This window comes from Larus michahellis, chromosome 7, assembly GCF_964199755.1.
Source record: "Larus michahellis chromosome 7, bLarMic1.1, whole genome shotgun sequence".
NCBI lineage: Eukaryota > Metazoa > Chordata > Aves > Charadriiformes > Laridae > Larus > Larus michahellis.
In genome coordinates this window covers 52,222,280-52,237,557 of record NC_133902.1, presented here as the reverse complement: position 1 = coordinate 52,237,557, position 15,278 = coordinate 52,222,280, and the positions used below count along the sequence as shown (strand labels likewise).

Sequence of the window (15,278 nt, the reverse complement as noted above, 5' to 3'; positions counted from 1 at the left end):
ACCACATACACTGGATAAAATGCCAGGTCCTGTATGTTGAAGAGCATTTCAGATGCTCTCTAGTGAGGAGAACGATACAGGCGTCTCTCTTTCCGCAGAGAATTTTCTGCCTGCAAAGACAAAAATAGATATTCAAATAGTGACAAAAATCTTAGCAGTTAAGAGTGCAGGACTGTGAAGATCAGGATGGTGCTCTGGCTAACTGTCCAAATTGCTAAACCTCTCTTGCTATTAAGTTTCGCATTTTTAAATAAAGAATATAAATAATACCTTCCAGCTGCATTTAGAATTTAATCCAGTACTGTTAGCAGGCTGCTTTGAGGGCTTTGAAGGCCCCATAGCAGTGCTAAGCAAATAACCATTATCACTTAATATTCTTATCAAGCATTCTTACTCAAGATGGGATCTTGCATTACAAGGGCTAACTGCAAACACATCGCCCCTCTGCTGAGGAATTTTCAGGATGTCAGAAGCAAATTCACACCCTGATCCTGCAAAGAGTTTTGCATGAGCAGAACTATACCGCCTTGAGCAGTCCTGCTGTCCATACAGGGTTCTTAACAATGTCCACACATGGAGGAAATTATTACTCCATTCTTACAAATATTTGAATCCTGAATAATCTAAAATATCAAAGGAATCAGCACTTTAAAGATGGGGGGTTTTGTATTACAATAAATACCAAATGCCTGCTCATCTTCAGCAACGCTTTTCAAATTATTCATTGGCTAATAGGGCGCAGGAACTGCTTTGTTCTCTATTTTTATCCAAGTTTCCTGTTTGTATCCTCTTTGGTCATTCAGAAAATGAGTCCATGTTAGCTCTACAGCGTGTCTGCATGAATTCCGGTTGTATTTTAGTCCTCCTAGTGGCCTATTATATTAACAATATTATAATCTGTATTTTAGGCATAGGAACTGGTTCTGTATTGCCAGTATCTCACAGCAGTTTGCAGTGTTGATACTGCAGTAACAGTTCTGTATTGCTAAGGTAAATAAGTCTTCTAAAGCGTTTGTCCAAGTACATTAATGTGACTGGCTATCACTTCGTGTACACATTTCTTTATTTATACACAAATTGTAGCAAAATCAATACAAAAAATACTACATTATTCTGTCACTGCAGGTAGTCCGCTGTGGGAAGAGGAGCCTGTCCTGGTTCCTCACACTGAATTCCTTCTTTGATCATTCCCAGCAAAGGTTTTCTCACAGCCAAATAGGGGGGTGAGACCCCACAGAACTGGGATTCCCAATATATATTTTCACTGTACTTCCTTGCTCTGAAAAAGCCTCCAAAGCCTTGTCAAAAGCACACCTCACATTCTAAGAGGGGACTTTTATTGCCCAGGTGGACCCAGCACAAATGTTTACCAGCCTTTTTGATCCTGAACCTTGCTGGTACCCAGGAAAGGCAAAGGTGGAGATGCAAAGGTCTGTCCAGCACACTTGTCCTTGACTCCCTTCTGTTTCGAGGCTGTGCCCCTCACAGAAAGTTTTCTCACTGATGCCTCCTACCAGATCCAAGTGAGAGACATTTTGTATGCCTGGCTATCCACAAAGTCCACAAAGTAGGACAGAGGTTCTCATGACCAGAAACAGATGTATCTAAAAGATGAAGCAAACAAATTTAAACCCGTAAATTAACTAAAATTCCCCTCGGATCACAGCCAAATGATATGTGTATTAATCAAAATTTATATCACTGCTTTAATTTTGTGAGGAGGCAAGTTGAACAATTCATAAATCTCCTGGCTGTAGGAAATTCCATTGGCATCTCCAGCAGTGGTCATCTTGGTGCCCAGCTTTACTCTGCTTATGTCACAGTGCTTCTTTTTGATCATCCTTTAGAGCTGGGCAAAGGAATATAATCCACAATCTGCATTTATGACATAAATTCCCTATTCCCTGCACGTAGCCCTGTCTCTTTCGTTTCCTTTTAGATTAATCCATGTGGCTACTGAGTCACAGCCCAGGACTGTATCCTTGAGTTGTCTGGTAAACATGAGATTAGTTACAATCTATATTTTTTCCATCAAGATATATTTTAGTCCTCTGGCTAAATTATTAAATCTAATCTTAGCCTGTTTCTGTTTTCAGTGGTGTCACCACGAGCACAGGCATAGTACTTTCTCCTGGTAACTGTGGCGGACACCCCAAATGACACGGATGCTCTCAGGTACCAGGCATACTGTCGTATATGAACACACACCAGGTACTCCATAATCCATAAATCAAATAAGTTGGCCTGTTCCTTGACCCCTAGTCTCCCATGAGACAAGTGAGAGGGCTGGACGAGGAAGCACAATTGTTACAGTTACTGCAAGTCTCATTTCTGATAGATGCAGGCAGGATGGCTTATGTATTTTGTATACACAAAGTAGGAATTTTACGAGTGTGTATGGCTGGCCCCAGCAATGGTAGTGGTCAAAGAAAAATGCAGCAATTGTGGAGGTGAGACCAGGGAAGAAAACAAAGAGAACAATGAGATCTGGCTCCAGTGTTTTTTTTGATACCAGGAGCATGTCTGTGAGATAATAGACAGCACAGGAATCACAGCAGTGGAGTAATACGTCAAAGGTGAAACAGAAAATCCTCGTAACGTAACTGATGGGTAACAGTGAGATGAGGCCTTGCGAGCAGACGTGGCCAAGAACTCTGCTTGTCTGGTCTCTGAGGTGCCTTACTTGCCTCAGATCATATCACCGTGCTTCACATTTCCACCATTTTGGCACACTTCTGCATCCTTCCCTGTAGAAATGGTGGGGAAGTAGTTCTTCCTCTCCTCATGGGTATGCCACGTTCTACCACATGCCGTGGACTTTGCTCCTTTGTTGTCTCTGTTTATTCCCTTGTTCAGCAGATGTCCCTATGGTTCTTGTTCAGCCTTTATTGGGAGGTGCCCAGGGTGCAGGTCTAACACCTTCTTACAGCGGACTTCTGTTCTGTGAGAATAAACACAGGCTGAGGTGACAGAATGATTTCCTGAGCCAGCAGCACATCACACTGGGCACATTCCTGCGGCCACGTGCAGGAGAAGATTGCTAACACGCCTTTCCTCTTCAGCACCTTGAGTGGGGAAGCCACGCAGACAGACACCTGTAGCTCCCCATGCTTTTCACAGGGAACCACAGGGAGCCCCTGCCAATGGGCCCGAGTTAACAAACATGTCCTCAAGCACATCTGAAACTCAGCCATGAATTTCTCAGCTTTTAGATTACATTTTTTACTTGATTATCTTCCAACAGTTTTTTTAATTCTTGATTAATTTGAGGTTGGCTATTTAATACATTGTTTGGTTAACTAATTCATGTAGCTGTTTATAATTATTGCCTTACCATAAAATCATCTTAATAGAAGGTTTGTTGTTTTTTTTTTATTTTCTTTCCAGTAGAATAACAAGTTATTTTATTATTCAAACAAGGCTTACTTCCTGCTGTTTTCAATAAGATTTTTAATAAATATGTAAATTTAAAAATTAATTTACTGCATACGTTTGGCAGCATGATTCTTGAACTGACAAAAGTTTGATGGATTGTAAAAGTATCATCCATAAAAATCATCAGTCATAGTAAACAGAATTTATCAACCTCTGGTAATTTTACAGCTTTTTCTTCATCTTATCTTCTGTTAGGAACTCACTTAAAATTGATTGTAATATAGTATGTTTCTAGAACCGTTATTCATTCATAGATTAATTAGATTTTAGGTTAATATCCCATCGTGGTATAGGACATGAGCCAACAGTGTTTTCCAGTTGTTACAGAACCGCAGTAGAGAAACCTTGATTACTGTTCCCATGTGGTTTAACCACCAAGACTAATCACTAATCAAATTCAAACGACATAAAATGGAACATCCTTCACAGCATTTATTTTCTGGCTGACTTATACTATGGGCTCTTTATTGATACAACTTGCTGTACTGAAATGAACTAAAAATTGCAAGAGAGGATTTATCCTTCTACTTTAATTTGGTTCTGCAGCCTATATCTGAAACTGTTGCTCAGATTTTTGTGCATGTTGTGCCTCTGTCCCTCAAAATATTCTTCCCTACAGCAAAGATAAATTGTTTGCATAAATTTGGAAAGCCCATGTAAATAACTGTACTGTTGTGGAGGATTTGATGGCAGATTAACTTAAACATAGGTTTTCATTCTGCAGTTCATGGTTTTCATGAATCAGTACTGAAAATTGTGCAGATCATAATGTCAGCTGAAGAGGTGGCAAGTGCAGTCATGTAACCAGCATCATTATTTGCATCTATCCTGTCCCAGTTTTGTCTGATTACAAAGGAACTTTTGTAGTCTCATTGCACAGGGTCAGAAAACAGTATGCACATAGCTCAGGCTGCATCAGGTTTACTGGGAAGGCAACCTGGGCTACAGCCTCTTCCTCTGCTGCCTCCTGGAGCACTTACCAGGGCAACATGTGGCATGATTGCCCAGCTGCATCCCTTAACCCTCACTTAAGGAAGGTGGTGTCCATGTCCTTTAGAGGAGGGTACACCTGGTGGGTTTCATTAGTGTCTTCCAGGGGCTAGTTTTCACAGAAGCAGAAAGAAAGGGCAATGTTTTTTTGTTAGATTCATTAGAGATAAAAAAAACTCTGATATGTAGAGAGTTGATTACAATCTGGAGTGGAAAGGAAAATGACAACTTCAGGCTCCTAAGTAAGCTATTTTGTTGGGGTGGGGTTTAAGCATGCTAATTCAGATTTGTTTAAAGAAAATCCTGCTTCCAAATGTGAAAATTATCACCTCTGTATTTCTTCTCGGTGAGAGCTTGGAAGACGTATCATTCTGATGTGTGTGCACCATGTATGCGAACATGGAGGCTCCCTCCACAGTGAACAAATGGGCAGTCATACAGAGGAGGGCTGATGGGTCTGGAAAGATTGTTTGTCTCTTCCCAGCTGTCCTCCTGAAAGGCTAAAAATGAGAAAACTATTTGCTGTGGAGCTCACTCCTTTGTTTAAATGACTTCTATGAGTCATCTTTAAAACTCATAAGAGGGGACGTTCCCTTTCTTTCCTCTGCTGATCTTCTAGCAGAGATTCATCCTCTTTGAACTCCCCTGCAGACAGTGCAGCCCTCAGTGCATGCATGCCAATTTTCATAGCTGGGAGAATTATTTCTACATGGTTTCTTCATACTGCTGATTTGCTCTTGATGCTGCCACATAACGTTGCTCCTTCTCTATCTGCTGCTTCTGTCTTTTTGCCCTTAGGTCAGCTGATGTACCTTGGACAGTCGCAGGCTAACCTGAAGTGAAACTTAGTCCAGTACTCAAAAGAGAGGATTACTAGTGTGGAAAATCATGACCCACTACCAATTACCATTTGCAGTGCAGTCTTTAAGTGCAATCCCGTTTTCCATCGGTATGCTGGGTGACTGACATACAGACATTACAGGCCAGAAACTCAGACATCACTGGAGAGTGAGAGGATAAGTGTCTTTGTAATTACCAAAATAAATAGTCTTGTTCAAAAAGCCAAAGGTGGAAGATGAAGACAGGTAAGAACACAGCTAATACTTACGAACCGTAGTCTGAGAACAGTTCAGCCATAGAGAAGAATGACCCCGATTACTGAAAATGTCAGTGAGATTATATGTTGTATGAGTACTATCCTGCATTTACTGATTTTGAGAGGAATTTTTTGCTACAGTGTAATGTGGGATAGAGTCTGTCTTTTTACGAACCACGTTTTGTATAAGATTTAAAAATCTTTCTTGAACTATACTTTTTTCTGCTTCTTGAGTCAGTTCTGAGTAAGTATCCCAATTTAAAAAAAAAAAAAAATCCTCTAAGCCTCTAATCTAGGATAAAATTGTAGCCCTTTTTTCATAAGCCCCCTTCTTTATTGAAACAATCAACCATACTTTCATCAAGGCAAGGACAAGTACTTTCATTCAGTAGGACAAAGCTCTGTATACTTAAATGCTGTGTGGTTAAACACAGTCTAATGAGGACTGAAATAGTGAAGTGACTTTGCACTGCATAGTTCCAGTACCATTCAGTAGGTTATCACTGGCAACATAACCCTCAACATAATTCTGTCAAGGAATAGTACTGAACTTCAAATGGTTAAGTCATGTTCAATAACTTCATCAGCAATCTTATCTTTCAGTATGAATTTTTTTCACTATGAGTTTTTTCCCATTACTGTAAAATCAGAACAATTTTGTTATTTAACTCCCTCTACTAGGAAAGCTAAAAGGATCTCTGAAAAGTAAAGTGTATCCTGTGCATGTCTTGCTCATTTTCAGTCTATCAGGTTCTACAAACTGAGTATCAACTTCCTTTCTCACCATGGATATTTCTTCTTTAATGCCTTGTGATGAGCCTCTGATTGCAGTAAGCATTGCTTTTAGTGGGTAGATTCCCTCTGTGAGAAGCAAAATTGGTGATTCCACCAATGTGAATAGAGTGAGGCCCTGCTTTACCTTCTGGAGAAAGTATCAGTGTTTAATTGCTTTTCTTTTTAATAACTCCTCTCAACACACTTGACTGAGCACCTGCATTGTGACCATTTTCCAAGGTATTGGCACTTAGAATTATAGTTTCTCATTCTGTTTTAAATAAACTTCATCCACGCATACTCGATGCATCCAGTGGCCATTCTGCGGCACTATGAGAAAACAACCGTATTTGTGGCATTCAGTACATAATTGAGCAGAAGGCTGAAAGCTGGATTTGCCGATATGGAAAATGGGACCTGAAAATCCTGGTTTATTAAATTCTGCAAAAGTTCAAAGAGGGTTGGAATATACCTAATCAGGTCAAACAGTCTTGTCATATCAACAAAATATTTATATACTTTGTGAATTATGAGGATGATATTCTTGGCATTAGAATGCTGAATGTACCTATTCATCTCATCATTTTATGAAAATTACACTTTAGAAAGCATAAAGCTTAATTCACTAAACCATCTTTTATCTCCTAAACCACACAAGAATTCAAGCTATAGACAATGTAAGTCTCAACTCCTCAGTCATTCATTAAGCATTCATTAAGCAATAGCTGTTTTGTCCAGATTTGCAGTTATGAATCATACACAGTTCATGCTAATCAGCTTTATTTCCTCTAAGGTAATTTATTTACAATTCAGGATCATCAGAAATGCTGTCCTTATGATACTAACATATATTTGTAGATCGTTATACTCTTAAATACGGTAGGCAAGCTTTGGTTCTCTTGCCATTGTTATATTACCCATAATGCCATAAGTGGATGATATATGTATATGTATATATGGCTTTCCGATAAATTGCTGAACGGACTAATGAACTTTAAAATACTCCATATCGATGCACTTTTTCCCAAGAAAAGAAACTGGCACTTACTGTTTATCTTGAAAATCTGATGGTGTGTCTTTGAGAATGTCATTGTCTGGTACAGCAAAATAATTGTGGGATTTCTGCTCAAGTAGAAAAAAGAAAAGTGATTCATTATTTCAAAAATTATTTTACTGTCAGTCCAAGAAAATAGATGAAAGCTTCTGACAATATACAAGTGAGAGCAAGGCTTAACTTATTATTTAAGGTTATGCTTTAAAGAGAAAGAAGTTCAAACATCACATCTTTAGCTCAGCTGTAATACAGCAGAGGTCACGCAGTTACAGCTTTCACCTTTGTAGTTTCCTGGATGTGACTGTACAACCATTTTCACTGTAGAGTGTTACCTGTCCACCTGACATTAAATGAGATCTGGAGATTGTTCACATTCCACAGAGCGTCTGCCATTGCATTCTGTCCTGGCCGGCTGATAGAAAGCTACTACCTGGTAGCTCAAAACCAACCCTTTTATGTTACGCCTTTCTACTGTAAACTGGTCGTGTAACACCACTGAATTCAGTGGGAAGTTACTTCTGATTACCCCAGCATATCTCTGATCAGAATACTGCTCTGTATCTCAATACACCTGTCTTACAAGAGGCTGTGAACATATTAAAAATGTCCTACTAAACAGGTTATGTTATATATCAGCAACCTATGTAATGCTGTAACTGCATATCTCACTTAGAACCATTGTGTCATAAATACAAAGCAATTGTAGGACCAGAGGATATCTAAATTGGTAAAACTCTGAATTTAAAATAAGAAACAGTGGCATTGTGGGATCAAATTTACCTTGAACATATGCAGAAAAGTAACTAACAATTTTTTAAAAAGATAAAAATCTAGAAAATCGTTCCTTCACAATAAAGTTTTAAATAATAACTAAAAAAATAAAAAGGGAACATACTTTGTATCTCCTATTAGAGATCAGATCTGAAATGCAAGACCTTGAGTTATACAATTAAGTATTGATTTTGTTGATCTATATTTAATTCTCATAGCAATTTAGTTGTTTTTACCCAATAGTGTTTTGCAGTTATACTTCACTTGAAGCAATGCCCTTCTTGCTTTTGTGTTAATCTAAAAACTAAATTGCCCAGTGCATGAGAGACATAAATAAAGTTCATTTTATTCTTGTGTGTAACTGATTCTGAACCCTTTAAAGTGCTGGTTAACTAAACTTAGACAGCTGGAAAATACATTTATCCTGCAGAATGGTTCATTGCTAATATTGGGCACTGCCGTGCCTTATAAGCATAGCCTGACCTCCAGGCAATCAGAGCTTCTGCATGTTACTATACAGAAGAAATGGACTTACTATTGCATTCCTTTCTGCAAGCCAGCTGTGGGTCCTTTGTACCCAGGAACGAGCCCGTCCTTCCCCGCTCCTTCCTTTTAGACCTGCAGAGTCTTTGTGCCATTCACAACTACACTTGTGACTGGTCCTTGATCACACAGCACTGAAAATGCATTCTAACCACATCTAACCTCTCATTTTTAAAGTTTAAAAATAATCTAATTTGATGTGTTAATGTAGAAATAACACCTATTTATAATGTATCAGTGTAACTGCAGGCTAGTTTTGTTTTCCTAATTTGCTGTGCTTGAAGTGACATGCCAAATTTTATTATATCACTAATGGGTTTTAGTTATTCCCTTTAGGATGTTGCCAACAAGGAAACATTATTCTGATTCATGACTCATGAGTTTATTTCAAAGTGATGTGACTTGTGATGAATGTCTGTATTATGTCAGATAGAGTTTCTCCTCTTCTGACAACTAGTCACTACTCTCAGGTGGTATGAAGCACCTAGCTAAGAAACTCCAATGATGGGAAGCTCTCCACTTACACAGAGTAGAACAACAAATGTTCCTCATATCCTAAGGCTATAACAATATAGATTTTCTATACAAAAATACAGTTAGTATAAGTAAAACAAGCTATCCATTGATCTGCCTTAGGGTGATGGACCAGTGCTTTTAGAGGCAATGTGAAAATCAGTCCTTTTCAGTGCTGAGCCTTTCTTTTTCTTTTTGCTTAGACCAAAACCCATGACTACATCTTTTTATCTTTCCCCTTAAGTTCGTACTCAGGAAAACATCTAACTGACCACACTGAATGCAGCAGACATCTTATTTATTCACAGAACAGATGCAGAATAGTCAGCAACGAAGTCAACACCTCCAGGCTGAAATAGCTTTAAGTATTATTTCTGAGAAGAATCGTGTCTCAGAGCAAGCACATACTGTTGGTCCCATCTTGGCTTTTCTAGCAACACTGAGCAAAATCACCAAGTCCTTTTTTTTCCTGAGGTGATAAAACCATATATTCATTATGCAGAAAGTTGCTACTAATATAGGAAAGATATGACTGGAACCCATGACCTAGGGGTGAGGTGCTCTCTACACCGTTACCAAATCTCACCCAGTTCTTGTGGATGCAAAACGCATCTGATCTGCTGCCAAATGTTCCTATCTGCAGGAAAAGCTGCTGGCTCACATTAGTGTGACTCTGAAATGCTTTAATGAACTAATTGCTTTAAAATGCACAATACTAACATCTTTGGGCTAACCCTTGTTCTTTGTTATATCTGTGACTCTGCTGAGGTCAGTAACAAATCGACATGAACAAAACTAAAGACACTACTTAACCACATACGCAATTTATCAAACAAATTCTAATAATAGTTGCTTTGGTTTTGCCTTTTGATTCATCTAGCAGCTGTTGTGACTGCCATGAAAAATAAGAAACTTTAATTAAGGATGAATCTAAATAAATACTCTTTGGTAATTTTTCCAAATTGTCTCTCTAGTAACTACAGAAAAAAAATCTTAAAGAACTGGGGGTGACATTTGCTCTGGCACACCAATTTTAAAGAAATTATCAGTGACTTTTCAACTCTAGGAATGTACCTAATTTTGTTATTGTGGGAGAAAATGATTTGTGGATCATGCAGATTCTTACATTAGTATCTCTGCTTAAAGTTTTCTTTATTTTTGCTCATGGAGCTCAAGATGTGTCAAGGACTAGAATATCCTATTTTAATTCTCTAACTACAAAAATATTTTTATTTCATATAAAATTTAACAGAAAAATGAATAGATATAAGTACAGCTGTACTAATGAAATCGTGAGATAACATCATATTGGTACATATTGTACATCTGCTATCTGAGTAGAGTTCTAGCATATTAATTTTCCCTACCAAAAGTCCCATCCAGATGACCCCACATTCTTACCTGATTATAAAATTAGCAATAGGTGGCCATAGCTCCTAGAACAATGCTGTGTCTGAAACAGTATATTGTAGCCAAATAGGTTACACCTACAGCAAATGAAAAAATGCAAAGTATTACAGTCCACATCACATGAGCATTACCTTTGCATACTTGCATACTATTGCAGTAATTACTTTCCTTTTTTTTAAAAGAAAAAAGCATTAAGACATCTAAAAAGGACAATATGTCCAAAAAAATCCATAACTTATTTCTGAATTCTGTCTCTATTTTAGTAATAAATTTTGCTACAGCAACTTGTAGAATGACTTTTTCCTTTAATTCTTGATGTATCCTGGATGTACTGTTCGCTACTCTGTATCTTTTGCCAGTGGGTTTCACTGATGGGCTTCACTTCACTTCCATTTGATTCAATGATTTTACTTAAAATTTGTAGAGAATACTTCTGTTCCCTGCAGTTTCTCAAATATATTTTATAGCCTTATATTAAATGACGAACTAGGGTGTGATTAAAGTAGGATTGTAGCCCAGGTTGTGCTTGTAGGGGATAATAAATTATTGATACTACATATATGCAGAATATACCACTGAATTAGTTCCATTTGCTCTCATTTTGATACTTCACCTGGACTGCCCTGTGCAGCAAATACTCCAGGTGTCTCTGCTCCTCTTACCCAGGAGTTGAAATTGCCCCCATTTGAATCAATAAAATTTTTATCATAGACCTTACTAAGACCAGTATCGAGTTCTTGCAGCCCCAAGTCTGTGCTAAGCAGCCACATGCAATTTATCTAAAGAAAAGCGGTGAAGTGGGAAAAATATACACAAAGAAAATTCATTTAGTCTGTCATATAATAAAGTATTTTAGGTTTAGTACTCTGAAGAGCAGAAAGTGCAACTACGTATGTTATTGATGCCATGTCTGAGAATTTCCTCATCTGGCCTACAGAGAAGTGAAACAACTGTTTCAGTAGGATTGTATAATATTTCAAATGAGGGCAAAGGGAAGAACATTTTAAGCTGGAATTGTGGAGAACTTCTATTGAAGGGTCCTAAATTTGTGTTTGTTCCTCTCACCAAGGGTTATATGACTATTTTGGAAAACATTGTAATTACAGATATTGAAGACCTTAGTTTTAACTGTCATCTAAAATCAGAATCTAACATAACGTCCCCTAAAACCTTTTAGACTGAAGATTAGTTAATGAACCAAACAGCAAATTTTCACTTTCCAAGACTTTAGCATCTCCTGTTCCTTTACCTAAGTTTGCTTGAAACATTTGATAGAAATACTAACCCAATCCAGGCATTGTCAGCTTATGAAATATGACAGGATCACAATATAAACAGTCATTGGACTGGCATTTCAATTTTTATCTAACTAGCCATAAAAACAAGCAATCAAACTGTTTAACAATTTTGTCTTCCTCTTGCTCAAGATTTCCAAGGATAAGCAGCACAGCATGCACAACACTTGACTTACTTGGAACTTGATTTCTTCAAAAAATTCTTATGACCCTTCACAACTGCGTATGTAATGACCCACATCATCCATACATCTGGCCATGCTTTATTTTCAGTGTGCTTAAAATACCATTTCATTTTGTGTCTAAACCAAAATATTAATGTCTTGGATTGACAGTAATTTAATGATTGAGCTTTCGCTATCTGATGGCAATACCAAAACTGAGGAACGGCTTGCACTCTGACAGCGTATCTCAACTTTCGTGCATCTTACCTCTCCGCGAGGCTGTTGGATGCTGAATGTAAAATGTTGAATGTTATCTCGTATTCCTGTGATAATATTATCGGTAAGAGGAGTTAGTTACACGGATTTTGAAGCACCCTGTGTATGAACGGCGGGGCATTTTTATTGAACTGCTCCCTACACAGTTCCCTAACTCTTCCTTGGTCAGATCTCCGATTGAAAATACCAGTAGCTAACAAAGGGATAAAATTACTCCTGTATAATCCTACTGTGCATTTTTAATATAATGTGCTAATACACCGTCCGGTGTTCCTGCAGAATTACAGCACTTCTCCGAGTAGGCCTGGCCAATATCTGATTGATTCTGGTCTGTGGGGATTGGCCCAGTTCAGTATAATTTCCTGTCTTGTTGCTTTCTTGTCTATTAGAGAGGGTTTGGGTCGGTGGAAATCAATAGGCTTACACATGCAAAACGTGAGGTTATTCTCTAGCAAGTTTCATTTGCGTCTGTAATCTATGGAAAATGCTATTTTCTCCTCTGAACGTGTCTGTGCACCATTTTTTTAGCAGACTCCAAACTCTACTTAAACAAATGCCTGTTTAAACATACCCCCCAAAGTATTCTTAAAGGAGAAGATATAAATTACTGTGAAGATGCTGGAGATGCTTAACACATGCATACCCCGGATCTGCTACTTAAGTCATTAATAGCACTTAACTGTTTTGTAAATGCAGTCCTATTTGTCTCAGCAGAATCATTAAAGTTATGATTTATCCTAAAATGGACATTAATGTTCTATTTAATTATAATGGAGATTTAAGCGTCGAACAATCTGTTTCTGTTAACCCTGTGAACTTTGGAAAGACAGAAATTAATGGTGTACAGTAGGATAACTTCATTTTTGTAAGAAATATGTTTCTAATATTTCCCTTGCTTATTACAGAAATTGAAGCAAACTGAAGAAACAAAAGAGGATTCCCAGAATAGATTATCTAAAATTTCCCTGGAGTCTCTCAATAAATTTAACAGCAATAACGTACTTTTATTAGAAAAGGAGAAGAACTGTCTGAACACAGTTGAAGGACAAAAGGAAGAAAATGGAAAGAACGAAGAAGCTTCCTTAAATAGCTCGAGTAGGCACGACGTGGACAATTTAGAATCCTTGAGCGATTCTCTATACGATAGCTTCTCCTCTTGTGCCAGCCAAGGCTCCAACGATGTATAGAGACACTTCCCAGTGGGCCGTGACTGCGGCATGTAACGGAGCTGGAGGCAAGTGGGGAGCAGAGACGGTGGATGAAAGTTGTCCCTCCAGATCGCCATCCTCACGGCAGGGGGCTCCGACTGTCCCCGCGCAGCAATAAGAAAGTCAGGACGGCAGACATCGCACTGCATCAGATGCAACACGGAACACGACGAATGGTTACACAGAAAAGAGTCTTAATTTTGCACTTTTGTGAATATTTGTACAGTTGTAAATATCTTGCGAAAATATATTTGTAGGGATAAACGACAGCAATAAATACTAAATTGGTGCTATGCTCCCGTAATGGCAGATTACTAACTTAAAAGAAATTGATGTTAATATTAACAAGAAAAGTTAGTAGATTTTTAAAAAAAGATTTATAATTGTTCTAGTCTTAAAACTGTATGTAGAAACACTGCATTACCATAAACCTGAGCCTGCCAAATTGTCTGTAACAAACTTTCTTCAACTCCCTGTTACAAAACATACTTTATTTTTTCTTCTTAGCGCAATTCCATACAGGTGGTCTAGGGAAATGTGCATTTCAGTTACTGTGACTTCACAACAGGCGTCTAATTTCGAAAGGGTTTTGACTTTTGACATGTCGAGAAAATGAATAGATTAAAAGACCCGATACTGCTGGTATTGACTTCATCAATCATGTGCATAACTGTTTGAAAGATCGGGGTCAAACTAATTCACCGCTGACACAAACAGGAGCCTCGTAGGAATGAGAACTGCTCAAACCACCCTCTACTTCTGACCGCGATGCAGCTTCTCTGCTCCCACCCCCCCGTACTCATTTCCTATCGGTTTCTGAATGTACCGTGGTGTGTTACCCTTTGTAGTCTCCCATCTGGTCTTAATTAAATTGTAAATGCTAAAATAATTTTTTTAAACAGTCGAAACTCAACTCCTGTTTGTGACACACTTAAAGAAGATGTTGGTGCTAACCAGTTCAAACATATCTAGGAGCCGGGGGATTGGCCTGTGTTGGGTGTTTTTGGTTTTTTTCTACAAAGGTTGTTTATATGTAAGGGAAAGTCTATTTCAAAGGTTCTGTGTATTTTTTCTAGATGTGAAGTATTTATAACTGCTTTTTGTACAGCAATCTGTAAACTAGATATATTTGGGATATTTCTAGACTCTACAGTTTCTTTAGCACATGCCTGTTAATCTTTGAAATATTGTATGATCAGTGTTAATATTTTGTGCAATTTGTTATATTTTAAGTAATTTCCGCCGTAAACTTGCATCGTCTTTTTCGACTTTTAAGACATTTTCATTGAAACATCTTTCGTAAATAAAACTTCTCTCGCATACCTGTGCCTGAGGAGGGGTTTTTGGACGGTGAGACACCTCAGCGTGAGGCCGAGCGCAGCCCCCGCTGCCCACCGAGCCGCTCGGCCGGGGAGCAGCGCCGGAGGGTGAGTGCGGGCAGGCCCGTCTGTGCAGCCCTGCCGTGGTTACCCGGGGGGCGGGGCGAGTCACCCCTCAGGCTGGGTTAAAACCGGGAGAAAAAGACCGTTCGAGCACCGACGACCTGGCAGCAGCGCCCCGGCCTTCGCTCCCCGGCCCTCCACCGGGGCGGGCGGCCGTCAACGGCCGCCGCCGCCTCAGCCCGCCCCGCCAACGGCTCGCGCTCCCTCAGCCCCCGCCGCCAACGGCTCCCGCGGCTCGCGCTCCCTCAGCCCCCGCCCCGGGCTGGGGCTGCCCGGCGGCTCCGGAACCGCCCAGGCGAGTGTCCGC

The 15,278-nt window shown here is 39.1% G+C and overlaps 1 protein-coding gene across 1 annotated transcript in view; it reads left to right on the top strand.

Moving 5' to 3' along the window:
- NCKAP5 (NCK associated protein 5) overlaps positions 1-14,851 on the top strand; it is a 371,509-nt gene extending 356,658 nt beyond the window's left edge. Inside the window, exon 19 of the mRNA XM_074594107.1 lies at positions 13,227-14,851. Within this exon, the coding sequence (XP_074450208.1) occupies positions 13,227-13,508 (282 nt within the window). The 3' untranslated portion in view covers positions 13,509-14,851. The remainder of the gene's footprint in view (positions 1-13,226) is intronic.
- Positions 14,852-15,278: the final 427 nt, after the last annotated feature.